Source organism: Camellia sinensis, chromosome 1, assembly GCF_055761805.1.
Source record: "Camellia sinensis isolate YWXY chromosome 1, ASM5576180v1, whole genome shotgun sequence".
NCBI classification, from domain to species: Eukaryota; Viridiplantae; Streptophyta; class Magnoliopsida; order Ericales; family Theaceae; genus Camellia; species Camellia sinensis.
The window spans coordinates 35,650,379-35,662,850 of NC_138961.1; the positions used below are offsets into that span (position 1 = coordinate 35,650,379).

A 12,472-nucleotide genomic window follows, 5' to 3' on the forward strand; every position below is an offset into this window, starting at 1 on the left:
AAGAACAGTTAACTATACTGGAGTATTTCATTAGTATAAAAAGAACTTACAATGATCTCAGTTCCGTAGAGAATTACAGCGGCAATATACTCGACAACTACTCCTACAAATGAAGTGCAGCGCAAAAACTTAAAATACAGGAATATAAAGGACAGGAAATAACACTGGAATATGTAAAGTGATTCTTTAGATTTTTCTTTGTCCCCTTCTCTGAAGTCCTTCCTGCTATTTATACTCTCTGAAGATAACCATCGAATTGTACTTCAAACCGTCGAACTGCTCCTCCGTAGTTGCTGATCATGCTACCTTATAAGTAGTTCCACTACGCCTTCACTTGCAGTTAGGCTTCCCCCTTATATTCGAATTTGAAATGTGAGCAACCGTTGAAGCCACGTCACTGTACGTCTCTTTGTTGATCTGCTACTACTCAGATCTTATAACAACCAATATTAATTGCCACGTGTATGATCAGGATCGAAGACCTACCTGGTCTCCCCATATTACCCTTACTTCGCCAAGCGTCGGATTGTCACTGGCTTAGTACAAAATGTGTAGCCAACAGTCGCGGTGACGTTCATTGTAAACACATTGTAGTTAAAGCGAAAAGGGATTGTTGACATTGACATCAGACTGCGTTTGCATTAAGGTTTATTGTGGACTGAAAGTCGGTGTTACGTATGGAAACTTCTGAAAATGACCGTAAGGAATAGAGGTGTGTAATGTGTTACTGTCATTTTTTGATTTGTGAAGTTGTTTGTTTGATAGTAATAACAATAATGTGGGGATGTAATGTTGTTGTTGTTGTTGAACTGAATGTCGAAAGGAAAAGAGGTTTACGTGTAATTAGAATGATGTTACCGTGTCTGAGTGGGCAATTGATTAGTATTTGAGTTTGTTGTTGTTGTTTAAAATTGATAGTGTGTTTGTGTTTGTGGAATGTTAAGATTGGTATATTAGGTACGATATGGGGAATTATTAACATACGTAAATTCGTGTAGTAAGAATGTTTTGAAAGCTGTGTTGGGGAATTTTATTTGAATAACATTGTTGTTTAATGTACTTGCTAGCATTCGTGGGGTTGTATCGTTGATGCATAATATGCATTGTTAAGGGCATGTACACGGCACATAATGGTTTGGAATGGAAAAATAGTTGTTGGGTATTTTAAACGTATATCTAGGGATGGCAATCTGAAATCGGCCTGACGGTGACCCGACCCCCCGACCCCGAATTCAGCGGTTATTCACCAAAAAATATCCCTTACGGGCCGGGGACGAGGATATGTGTTTCAGAACCAGACCTGGCCCGACCCTGACCCCGCCCCCGCCCCCGCCCCCGCCCCGCATGGTCCCCGAGGTAAAATGACCGTTTTGTCCCTAGATATATATATATATATACATATGCTTGTCTTTGTTAGGGTTTCGCAGACACACTCAAAGCCTCTCACACGCCGCTCCTCTCTCTCTCTCTCTCTCTCTCTCTCGCCCGCCACTGGTCTGTCCCTTTCTCTTTCATTTGTCACTGCCGCGCCTCCCTTCGTCACCGGCGATCCTCCCTCCGTCACCACCGCGCCTCCCATCTCTGTTTAGGTATCTCTTTCTCTCTCTCTCTCTAGGGATTTCGATCTAGGTTTACATATATGTATATTATATATATATATATATCTGAGTGTTTAGATCTGAGTATAGATTTGTAAAAAATACAATATAGATCTGTTTTTTTTTTCTCTCTAAATTTATTTATTTTATATTGATAATCAGTTGTATTTTTTATGCAAATCTACCTCAAGACCTTGATAATCTGTGCTTGTGAATTATTGATAATCTGTTGATCATTATCTTTCACATCAGGTTTGATCTGTTGATATTATTGATAATTTGTCTATATTATTGATAATCTGTCTATTAAGATGATGATCTCTCTATTTTTTTAATGATCAAGGGAATCCAGCTTCCCTTCTCTCCCCTATAATTTCTTTTCGATTTTTTTTTAAAAATGACAAGGGTACCATTTTTTTTGTGAAAATTTTGCTACAAAATATATTATTTTTAAGTTCTTGTTTACTGTGTTGATCAAATAATTTAGGGCGGAGGGAGTATCTGTCACACTTGTTTACAATATTTTCTTCCCTACAAGGATGGAGATTTTTTATACATAACAATTTTGAATTCACCTTAGTATTGTTGGTGTCCTGATCCAGACATGCTTAGGTACCTGCTATATGATAGCATTTATAGTTGACTATTTTTTATTTACATAAAATATTATGCGACAAATAGTTTCTTTCCTGTTTGGTTGCATGGAGATTAATTAGATATTTGATACGATTTTCAGAGGGGTTGTATTAAGGGTGAGGGGTCTCACATTTTTTCATTTAAGAATTAAAACATCATTTACAATGTTTTGATCCAAATGACATATTCTGTAGAAAATTACCTTATGTATGTCAACATGTACTCTATAGACTAAAAATAGTTTAAATCTAGTATTTGCAGTATTGTTGGGTGTGTTTTCTTTTTCTCTTTATTTAAATTCTAAATTGGCTATCACTATTTGTGTGGTGAAAATCTAGTGTTGTTTGATAATCTACAATGTAATTAGTTTTTTGAGGTTTCAACCGTAAGTGATTATTTTTAACCCAAACCAAACACTTTTTTTTCATTGTTTTAAGCATTACAATTTGAACTCATTCTTAGAAGAAACAAATTAACATTTTAGAAAATTAGTTATGATGGATTACTATAATATTTTTATATTTCAGTGAAGTACTAATAAGGATTGGCCAAAATGGATTTACTAAAATGCAATGACAACCACAATTACTACATCTAGGTTGGGAACTGTTGTTCAGTGCCTCTTTTAGGCCAAAGTGCACAAGGGTTTGTGATATCATCATTGCAGAATGTGTACGAAACTAGCTAGATTTGTTGGAATTCTCAGAATTTCTATTTAATTTTTTTTTGAATATGACTAGGGGGTTAATTTGGCAGGTGTTGGTTTTGAATACTGGCCCTGCTTATTGCTTGTTTTCATGTCTTTTTAACCTTCAACACCATTTGACTAGCTCTATCTGTAATTTACTTATCAGAATAATCAATCAATTAGTAATATTTGCATATGGTCTCTACAGTAGTTCAGTTTTTTTGTTTATTTATTTATTTATTTATTTTTTGAGACATTGCTTATGATTAAATTTGAACCAGAATTGCCATCAAGTAGAGGAGAGGACCTGCAGTCAAAGTGCTTGCTTGAACTCTACGGACTGGAGGTATTTTGATTCTATTGCTTCCTTGCATGTGGAGCTTATATTGATCAGACACAATTTGACAGTGATTATTTGAACTAATGGAAGATATAATTTGGTTGCATTTTGTTAAAATGATTATTGCCACAAATCATGTTTTGCTGCATTAGTGATAATCAATGTTCACAGACAGAACCTGCTTGCTTTTCCTTTTGTAACTGATGACAAGGATCTGGCCTTTTCATTTTAAAAATTACTTCATCAAGAATATTTTAAAATATGCATGTGAAAGAAAAATGTATCCTAAATAATGAGTTTTCTTCTGGATTAGAAGTCTCTCTAACTATTATTTAGCGGAGAACCCGTATTGCATCTTCTGTAATGCATGTTGAACACTCTATCACATCCCCTTTACTGTCTTCTCAAGGATCTAATCTAAGAACTAAACATTCTAGTACTGTTAGTTGGATTACATTGTAGCTGACTATGAAACATTTTCTCTTGGTATGTTCTGTAGCTGACTATGTTAAAAGTGATGAATATAGCTCATGGTGCATATTTATAAGTTATTGTTCATGTAACAGTTGCTTAGTGTGTTGTCCACTAATCACACTACTGTTTCTAAGAGAAAGATGATGAGTACTTAATTTGTTTCAATCAGACTATTGTTTCTAATTGTTTCAATCATGTCATAATTTGTTTAAAAGATGATGAGTACTTAATTTATTTATATTAATTCAATCCATATTATTTTTATAAAGGTTAAAATGTCAGATGTTAACTCTGAAGCACCAGTTAACTCTGAAGCACCCGTTAACTCTCAAGTACCATTTGAGAGTGACGCGTCACAACATTCATCGCCAGCTACGAACGCACCTATGAACTCACCGTCTCCCCTCTCTAATCAACATGTTATTGATTTAGAAGAGTCTAATACTACTTGTGGAGGAACTAAAAGAAAACTAAGTGTTGTGTGGGAACATTTTAAAAAATAACAAGTCAATGGGGTGTGGAAGGCAATATGTAATTATTGTAATAAACATCTTGGAGGTGATTCAAAAAATGGAACAAGGCATTTGCATGATCACCATAAGAGTTGTACTAGGAAAAAAGTGATGGACATGAGGCAAAAAGTGTTAACTAACAACTTTAGTAGAGAGATTCCAAAAATGAATTCTTATATCTTTGATCAAGATTTTGCTAGGAAAGAGTTGTCACATGCCATAATCTTGCATGAATATCCCATCTCTATCGTAGACCATGTTGGTTTTAAACGATATTCAGCAGCACTTCGACCATTGTTTAAAGTGCCTTCTCGAAATACGATAAAGAGTGATATTTTAAAGATTTATGATTATGAGAGGGTGAAGACATTGAGTTTGGTGGAGCATAATAAAAGTAGGGTGGCAATCACAACTGATATGTGGATTGCTAACAATCAAAAGAAAGGATTCATGGCTGTCACCGCACACTTTATTGATGATTCATGGACATTGCAAAGTCGCATTTTGAGGTATATTTTTGTAAATTTGCAAATCATTTAAAAATTCTATCTTATTCAGTTCAATTTGCATGTTATTAATACTTGTTTATGAATATCATATTTTAGGTTTATTTATGTTCCATGTCCACACACAAAAGAAGTTCTTTGTGATACTTTGCTTGAGTGTATGATGGATTGGAATATTGATAGAAAAATCTCGACTGTTACTGTTGATAATTGCTCCACAAATGATGCCATGATTACCATGTTGATGGATAAGTTAAGTAATTCATCGCTTTTGTTGGGTGGTACTTTGTTTCATATGCGTTGTTGTGCGTATATTTTGAATTTGATAGTGAAAGATGGATTGGATGTCATACGAGTTGGGGTGGAGAAAATTCGAGAGAGTGTAGCTTATTGGAAAGCAACACCAAAAAGAGTATAAAAATTTGAAGAAACAGTCAACCAATTGCGTATTCCATATACTAAGAAATTAGGACTTGATTGTGCAACTAGGTGGAATTCAACCTACTTGATGATTCAGACAGCCTTATTGTATAAGGATGTCTTTTCTAGGTTGAAAATTAGAGAGCCCCAATATAAGACTGTGCCAACTGAGCAAGAATAGGAGTTTGCTAGAGAGATTAGTGGGAGGTTTAAGATTTTTTTTTTCTATCACTGAGTTATTTTCTAGTACAAAGTATCTCACAGTCAATGTTTGTTTCCTAGCTTTATGTGAGATTAGGATGACACTGTCTCAATGACTCTCTTGTGAAATTGAAGTGATTAGAACAATGGCATCAAAAATGGTGGAAAAATTTGATAAATATTGGTTAGTGATACATGGTGTTATTGGGGTTGCAGTTGTACTTGATCCTAGGTATAAGATGAGTGTATTGGAGTTTTATTTTGAAAAACTTTATGGAGACAAAGCTGAAGATGAAGTTGATAGGGTTCATCATATTTGTTATGATTTGTTGTAAGAGTATCCGCATCGAGTTGGTATGGAGACCGATGTTGTTGGTGACTCTTCTGCTCATCCAGAAATTGTTACAGAGACCCTTTCAGAATTTGATTTGTTTATTAGTAGAAAGAGAAGTAAAAAAATGAAGAATGTAAGATCAGAGTTGGACCATTATCTAGAAGATGATGTTTTGCCAAGAACTTCAGGTTTTGATGTTTTGAATTGGTGGAAAGCTAGTGGACCAAAGTATCTGACCTTACAGGCAATAGCTAGGGACATTATAGCTATTCCTGTATCCACTGTTGCTTCTGAGTCAGCATTTAGTACTAGTGGAAGGTTGGTGAGTCCACATCGTAGTAGACTTCATCCAAACACATTAGAAGCATTAATGTGTGCACAAAGTTGGTTGTGGGGTGAAGAGATGAAAGGTATTATTTTATCCAATTTACATATTATTATTTCACTTTTTATTATTTATATTACCATGGAATAATTTCACTATTGAATTTATATTCTTTACTTTTTAGGAAATTCAACATTGGAATCGGTGGGCTATGTAACTATATATGATGATGATGAGATCGAGTCGGATCAGTCATGTGCCACTTTTGTGTTAGTTGTCATCTTTTTTGTTTTAATTGTTAATATTTTTTTACATTTTATTATTAGTATTAATTATTTGTTTTTCTCCTTTTGTTATTTAACAGGAGTTCAAGTTGAAGGAGATGATGGAAGTTGTGTGGTTTGTATGGGTTTGAAGAAACAATGGATTTGCCTTTTTATGTTGTAATGGATATTTTTTTTTTTTTTTAATTTCAATTTTTGGGTAACCCATCCTTTGCGGGTTATGCTTGGGATTAATTATTCTCTTTAGTACTTGTTGAATTTTCTTGTGTGTGTGGGCTGCTGGACAGATGTTTGGTTTGTGTTATTTTGTTGCTACATGATGTTTTGTTTGTGTTATTTTGTTGGACTGCTGAATTTTCATGTTGTAATGGATGTTGAATTTTCATAATGTTGCTACAGGATGTAATGGATGCTGAATTTTCAGGATGTAATGGATGCTGAATTTTTAGGATGTTGCTACAGGATTTAAATGGATGTTTATTGATGTTTTGTATTTTGCTTCAGGATGTTTACATTTACAGATTTTTACAAATTTTTTTGTTGCCTCAGGATGTTTTGTATGTTGGCAACAAAATGTTGCTTCGGATAATGTTGCTTCAGATTTGTAATCAATTTACAGATTTTTAATCCATTGTTTCAGGATGAAAATGGATTTTCAGGATGTTTTGTAAAAATGGATGCTTCAGGATGTTTTTAATCTATTTACAGATTTTTACATATATAAAAAAAAAAAATTACCACCGGGGATTTTCGGGGTCGGGGATCCCCGATCCCCGATCGGGGGCGGGGATGGAGCCGAGCTATGGGTCCCCGTCGGGGATCGGGGACAAGGACGGGGGCGTATATAAGTTTCGGGGACGGGGGGAGTAGTCCCCGGCCCTGCCCCGCCCCGTTGCCATTCCTACGTATATCGTTAGTGAAATACATATTTAGGATTCATATGATTTGGACATGTGTGTTTGGTGTTAGGGGACAATGTTAATGTGACTATGTTGCTTTTGTTGTTGGTTGTGGAAGTGTGACATTGCAAAATGCATGTAGTTGCCGTGCAACACTGTGTTTAGTTTGTGAACTAAATGGTGTTGGTTATTGATGCAGGTGTGACGCTGAGGCAGTCGCCACATAAGAAGTGTAGTGGCGTGGCACGTGACATGGGGGATTCTGATTTCACGTCGGACCTGATGGTAGTCAAAAGACAGGGCAAGTTACCATTCAAGGGGAAAAAGCAAATTATTCATGTAATGAAGAAACCGGTAGTCGACACTACGTGTTTGATGTATCATTCTAATATCAACGGGGTTATCAAGACCGTGATGGAAATCAATTTGAGAGAATCCTATGAACGACACTTGCGAAGAACACCGTTCTGGCCAATGATTAATTCCATCCGCAAAAACAACCTAACACCGAATGCATATAAAAAATGTGATAAGACGGTATTTCGTATAATGCAAACATACAATCGTGAGGACGAAAAATTCTACATCGGGGGGCAAAAGGCGTACCACTTTGCCGAAACGATAGCTAACTAATTTTTGGCATCCAATGTGGCGTGGACCAGCTTGATTTGGCTCATGGTCGAGGCCACCGTCCGATTTTATTCAGCGTCGCTGTGACATTGTGGGAAGGATATCGTGCAAAAAAATTAAGGAGCTATTAGACGATGCAGTACAGGGCAATAGTCGTAATGACGCAGAAGACGCCGCAAAGCTATTGTTATTGTATATATGTGCGAAACTGTTTTTTAACACGACCGGAGAGTCAATTGGCTGGGCGTTTGTCTGAGTTACTGACAAACTAAGTACGATACAGTTGTATGATTGGACGACTGCAATACGGACCGCGTTAATTGCATTACTGAACGAGTTCCATGATCGACCGAAAAGGGTAATCAGATGTGTTGTTGTTTTGCTCGTAAGTTAATGTGACATGTTTGAAGTAGTATGAATTTTTCAGTTAATGACATGTGTCAATTAGTTTAGTAGCACGTATGTAGTGTTCATGAATGTGTTTACAATGTACTGTAGTTTTTTTTATGTGAACACATAAACCTCATTGAACCGGAATGATACAATGTGCTACTACGGTTCTGCAAATGGAACATTGCAACTTTGACAACAAAAATGAAAGGGGTTGACTTGACTTGCGGAGGACGATTTCAAGTATGACACGGTAGGATGATTTGAATGTTTTTATTGGAAAATACGAGGTGGAGTGGCTAAAAATTTTGTGTGATGTTTGACAGGTGAGGTGCAATAAGCTAGAGGGTGCAATTGTTGAATGGTACAAAATTGGTATGACATTAGTTAGTGGTAAATGTACAAGGACAGAAGGCAAATTGTTGGACGTAGAACCAGTGTCAGTGCGTGCTGGTGTGCCACATACGGATGTTGTTTTTGATGTTGTAGAGCCCAATTTTGACTGTTGGCGAGTGGACTCACCTACAGGGGGCCATGTCGAGAAGGGAAAAAGGATGGACGAGGCAGACACCCACGAGGAAGGCAGCAAGTGTGTTATGAAGCATGGTTTGGGCGTGGTTGTTAGAGGTGAAGGGTGGCCAGTATTATTTTCGGATCTACTGGATTTGTCAACCACGCAACCAACTGAGGATGAGGATCCAGAAACAGTCAGTGATAGTGATAAAATGAGAGAAGCGTTTAAAAGAATAGCAGAGCTGGAAGACGAACTGAGACAGAAATCGAAACGTGTGGATGAACTAGAGGTAAGGATACAAGCATAGAACGCGCACTTGGTTTGCAAGCTGCAAATTTGTGTATGGGGTTCGATAGTGTCATCAGTTCAAAGGACGTTGAAATTTCATGTTTAAATGCCCTCCTGTCCAAGATGAAAACAACAATAGCACGGTTAGAGGACCAGGTTGACGAGTACGAGGCGCACGAAGTAACACAGTCGATTAGGAACGCAGCTTCAACTCGGGGCATATCATCATACCAAGGTGGTGGCTGTAAGTCCATTCCACAGTGCCATAATGGAACCGCCAAGTAGGGTCCATGGAAACACGCAACCAGTGTCGATGCTAACGGATGTACAGTAAACGAACCACGCAATGACGATGGTGACACAGTGAATCGAGTTGTTGTTGTGGAAAACATAATGAAACCAAAAATGGGAGAAGCTGCAGATTGGTTTCCGTCATTACAGGAAAGTGTATTTAGTCCCATAGAGGAACAAGGTCCACACCATTCAGCGGCCACAAGCAACGCAGCCCCAACAACAAACAATACAAACATTAAACACCTTCTGGATCGGCCAGGTAGCATTGTAGTAGACAGGGTAATAGACTTTGTGAATGTTGAGACCCCAAATATCACATTGTTGGTACGGCGTGTGAAAAGCAAAGCTAGGAGGGAGTGGAGGTTAGACTATTACAAGTATCTTGGGTTGGTAAAGCGTTCCAAATAGTCTAAAAACGAGGGCAACATCGAGACAAACACAAATGAGGCTGTAATTAACGTTGAAGACGACGAGCGAGGAAAAAACATGGGCAGGATTTGGAATGAAAAATCGGTATGAGGTTTGGAAAATGTTGGCTGAAGATGAACAGAAACTGTTACAGGTGGTGTACACCTTCGAAGAGGATGGGTAACGTATATGTTTGACAGTATTGTTGTTGTGATTTTTGTGAAATTGTTTATACCATTTCAATTGTACTTATATGATTGTAATTTGGTGTAGAGTTGTGATATGGAGTGCACCAGATCATGTTGTGCATGTTAATTTCAAAGACATCCAGGTACTTGTAGAAGGGGGTGCGACCGCCGGGAATGTAAGTCTGTTGTGCTAGTGTCGGTAGTGCAATATCACTAGTCCCACCATGGTTATGGGATACGTAACGTTGCTGCGTATGTGGATCATCGTGTAAGACTAATATACTTGGAATATGTGTAATTTGTTAGGTTATTGACGCATATGCTGAAATTCTAAAAAGTGCACAAAACCTATCAGCTTTTAATACTGTTAATTTCAGCAAATATTACTTCCACAACAGTGTGTGTTTGGTCTGTACATGTTATTATGAGTAGCGTTTCATTGTTCTTTAATTTGTTTAATTTTTTTTTTTTATTATGGGGCAGTAAAGGTGTGGTTTTTGGTTGGTTTGTCGATGTTTGTAGGATATGATAAGGAATCCAAGCATACTGTCCAAGAACCGTTACCTTAACGTACACGTGATAGTTGCCTCTAGGTTCAAATACGTCTACTACCCCATATACCATGTGAATCATTGGATGATCATGGTGTACGATTCAGACTCTAGGACATGGACACACTACAATTCAATCAAATTGCATAGAGGCAGTAGGGATGATCATTTTGCTGAGGCGGTGAAAGTGGTAAGTACAATTGTATCTGAATTACATGTTTTTGTGGGATGTGTGTGCGTTACATATATGGTAACAGAGTGTGTTCGATGTGGCTGATTGGGTAATGTTATGTAACACAGAAACAGTGGGTCGTGGATTACACAAAGTATGTGGCAGACGCTGTGCAACCATTTGTGGGTGTGACATTAGAAAACATCGACGGACCCTTGGAGGCTTTGGGTGATTGCCCTCAACAACACCCGGAATCGTATATGAAAATTAAAAAATCGGTTAAAATTTGTTCCATTATTTTTTTTGTAATATATTTCCTTTGGTAATGCTAATTAACGTGTTCCCTTGTTGCCTACTAGCAGACCGGAGCTGTTATGGTATGCTTCATTATGCGGTAGTATGCAAATAACGTGGAGGTGGAAAGTTCAATGGATGGCATGTCAGCCAGGGTGTTTAGAGCAGAAATGGTTAAGGCGTTCATCAATGATCCACAGAGAGGGCTCCGAAATCAGCCTTTGCCCTGACTGATTTGGTCAAATACATATATTACCTTTACTATTTTTGTTTTATGTGTTGAGCATGATACTGTTTGGTTTTGATGGTAGTGTTTTTTTTATGGTGCACTACCTATGTGGCCATTATTGGAGAAGAAACAAATTTTAAGTACAACAGCATTATAAAAACAAGGAGCAAACACCTGGTGCTAAGTTTTTGGCACGTTAGCATATGGCGGGAATTTTGTGTGTTTTTGGTTACAACGTGTTTGTGAATGATGTTAATTTGTGGTTTAACAAATTTTAATGTTCATGGGTTGGATACGGTAAACATTCAGTAGATTGATTGGCGTTGTTTTAATGCGTGAAGTAATTTTGGAAAAAAAATTGTACATTGGATGTAACGGAAACGTTTTGTTGATTGTGTAGTAGTTAATGCAGTCATAGGGTGGTTAAGTTTGAATGAGCAGTTGTTTCTATTTTAGTGTTTTGAAGTGGATGAGGTGAGGAGGGTCGTTGCTGATAGTAGCGTCATTCATATTGTGTTACTTAATTTTATATGTGGATAACGTTGATATGAAATTGTCAAGTTTCTAATTTGAATTGTGTTGAACTCTATGTTGGCAAAAAATTATTTAAATAACTTTGAAATTGTCACTTTGATGATGGTGTTATCGGTTATGGGAGTATTACACTACATAATACATGTACATACCATGTGACATCAAACGCATAACAAATATCCGAAGTATTTGTACACCGTATTAATATATTAAAATTACGTGTACCATCATATGCACAGCACACATCCAAACTCTTTGGTAAGTAACACAATTGTGTGGTTAATGTGGGTTACGTTACTTCCTTCGCTATTAGATAACAAAATTATGAGCACTTGTATTTGTGAAACAGAGCCAAATTTTTGGTGAAAGGTTAGTACAACTGTTAAACGTAATGGGAGGTGATAGGACACAATGCATTTGAGACAATGTGATAAATGTAAAAATAAACCCACATTCCACATCATATTTATTTGCAAAAGTAAAAGCATTATGATGTGCGTGTTCAAATCAACAAATAAAAAATGTTTGGAAATGAAAATTGTCCGACGTTGCAATGAATTGGGAACAGACCCACAATCCAAACAAAAAATAAACATGGTGTAACATGACTAAATTGGCTCCTTGCATGTCTTCTTATTGTGGTTGCCAATTTGTCCACACCGACCACAACCTCACCCTTTGATGGAATTCTCTTACGTTTGGGCCTGCCAGGCGGATGCTTCACCTTTGGTGGCGCAATCATAAAATCATTGGGCGTAAATGC

At 37.1% G+C, this 12,472-nt stretch overlaps 1 protein-coding gene across 1 annotated transcript; it reads left to right on the plus strand.

Annotated features, from left to right (window-relative positions):
* The first annotated feature begins 5,725 nt into the window (after window positions 1–5,725).
* LOC145793278 (zinc finger BED domain-containing protein DAYSLEEPER-like) lies at window positions 5,726–6,516 on the plus strand. The gene is made up of 3 exons (XM_082876066.1): window positions 5,726–6,119; window positions 6,219–6,303; window positions 6,399–6,516. The coding sequence occupies exons 1-3, from the start codon at window positions 5,732–5,734 to the stop codon at window positions 6,409–6,411; spliced, it is 486 nt and encodes a 161-aa protein (XP_082732192.1). The 5' UTR covers window positions 5,726–5,731; the 3' UTR covers window positions 6,412–6,516.
* The last annotated feature ends 5,956 nt before the right edge of the window (window positions 6,517–12,472 follow it).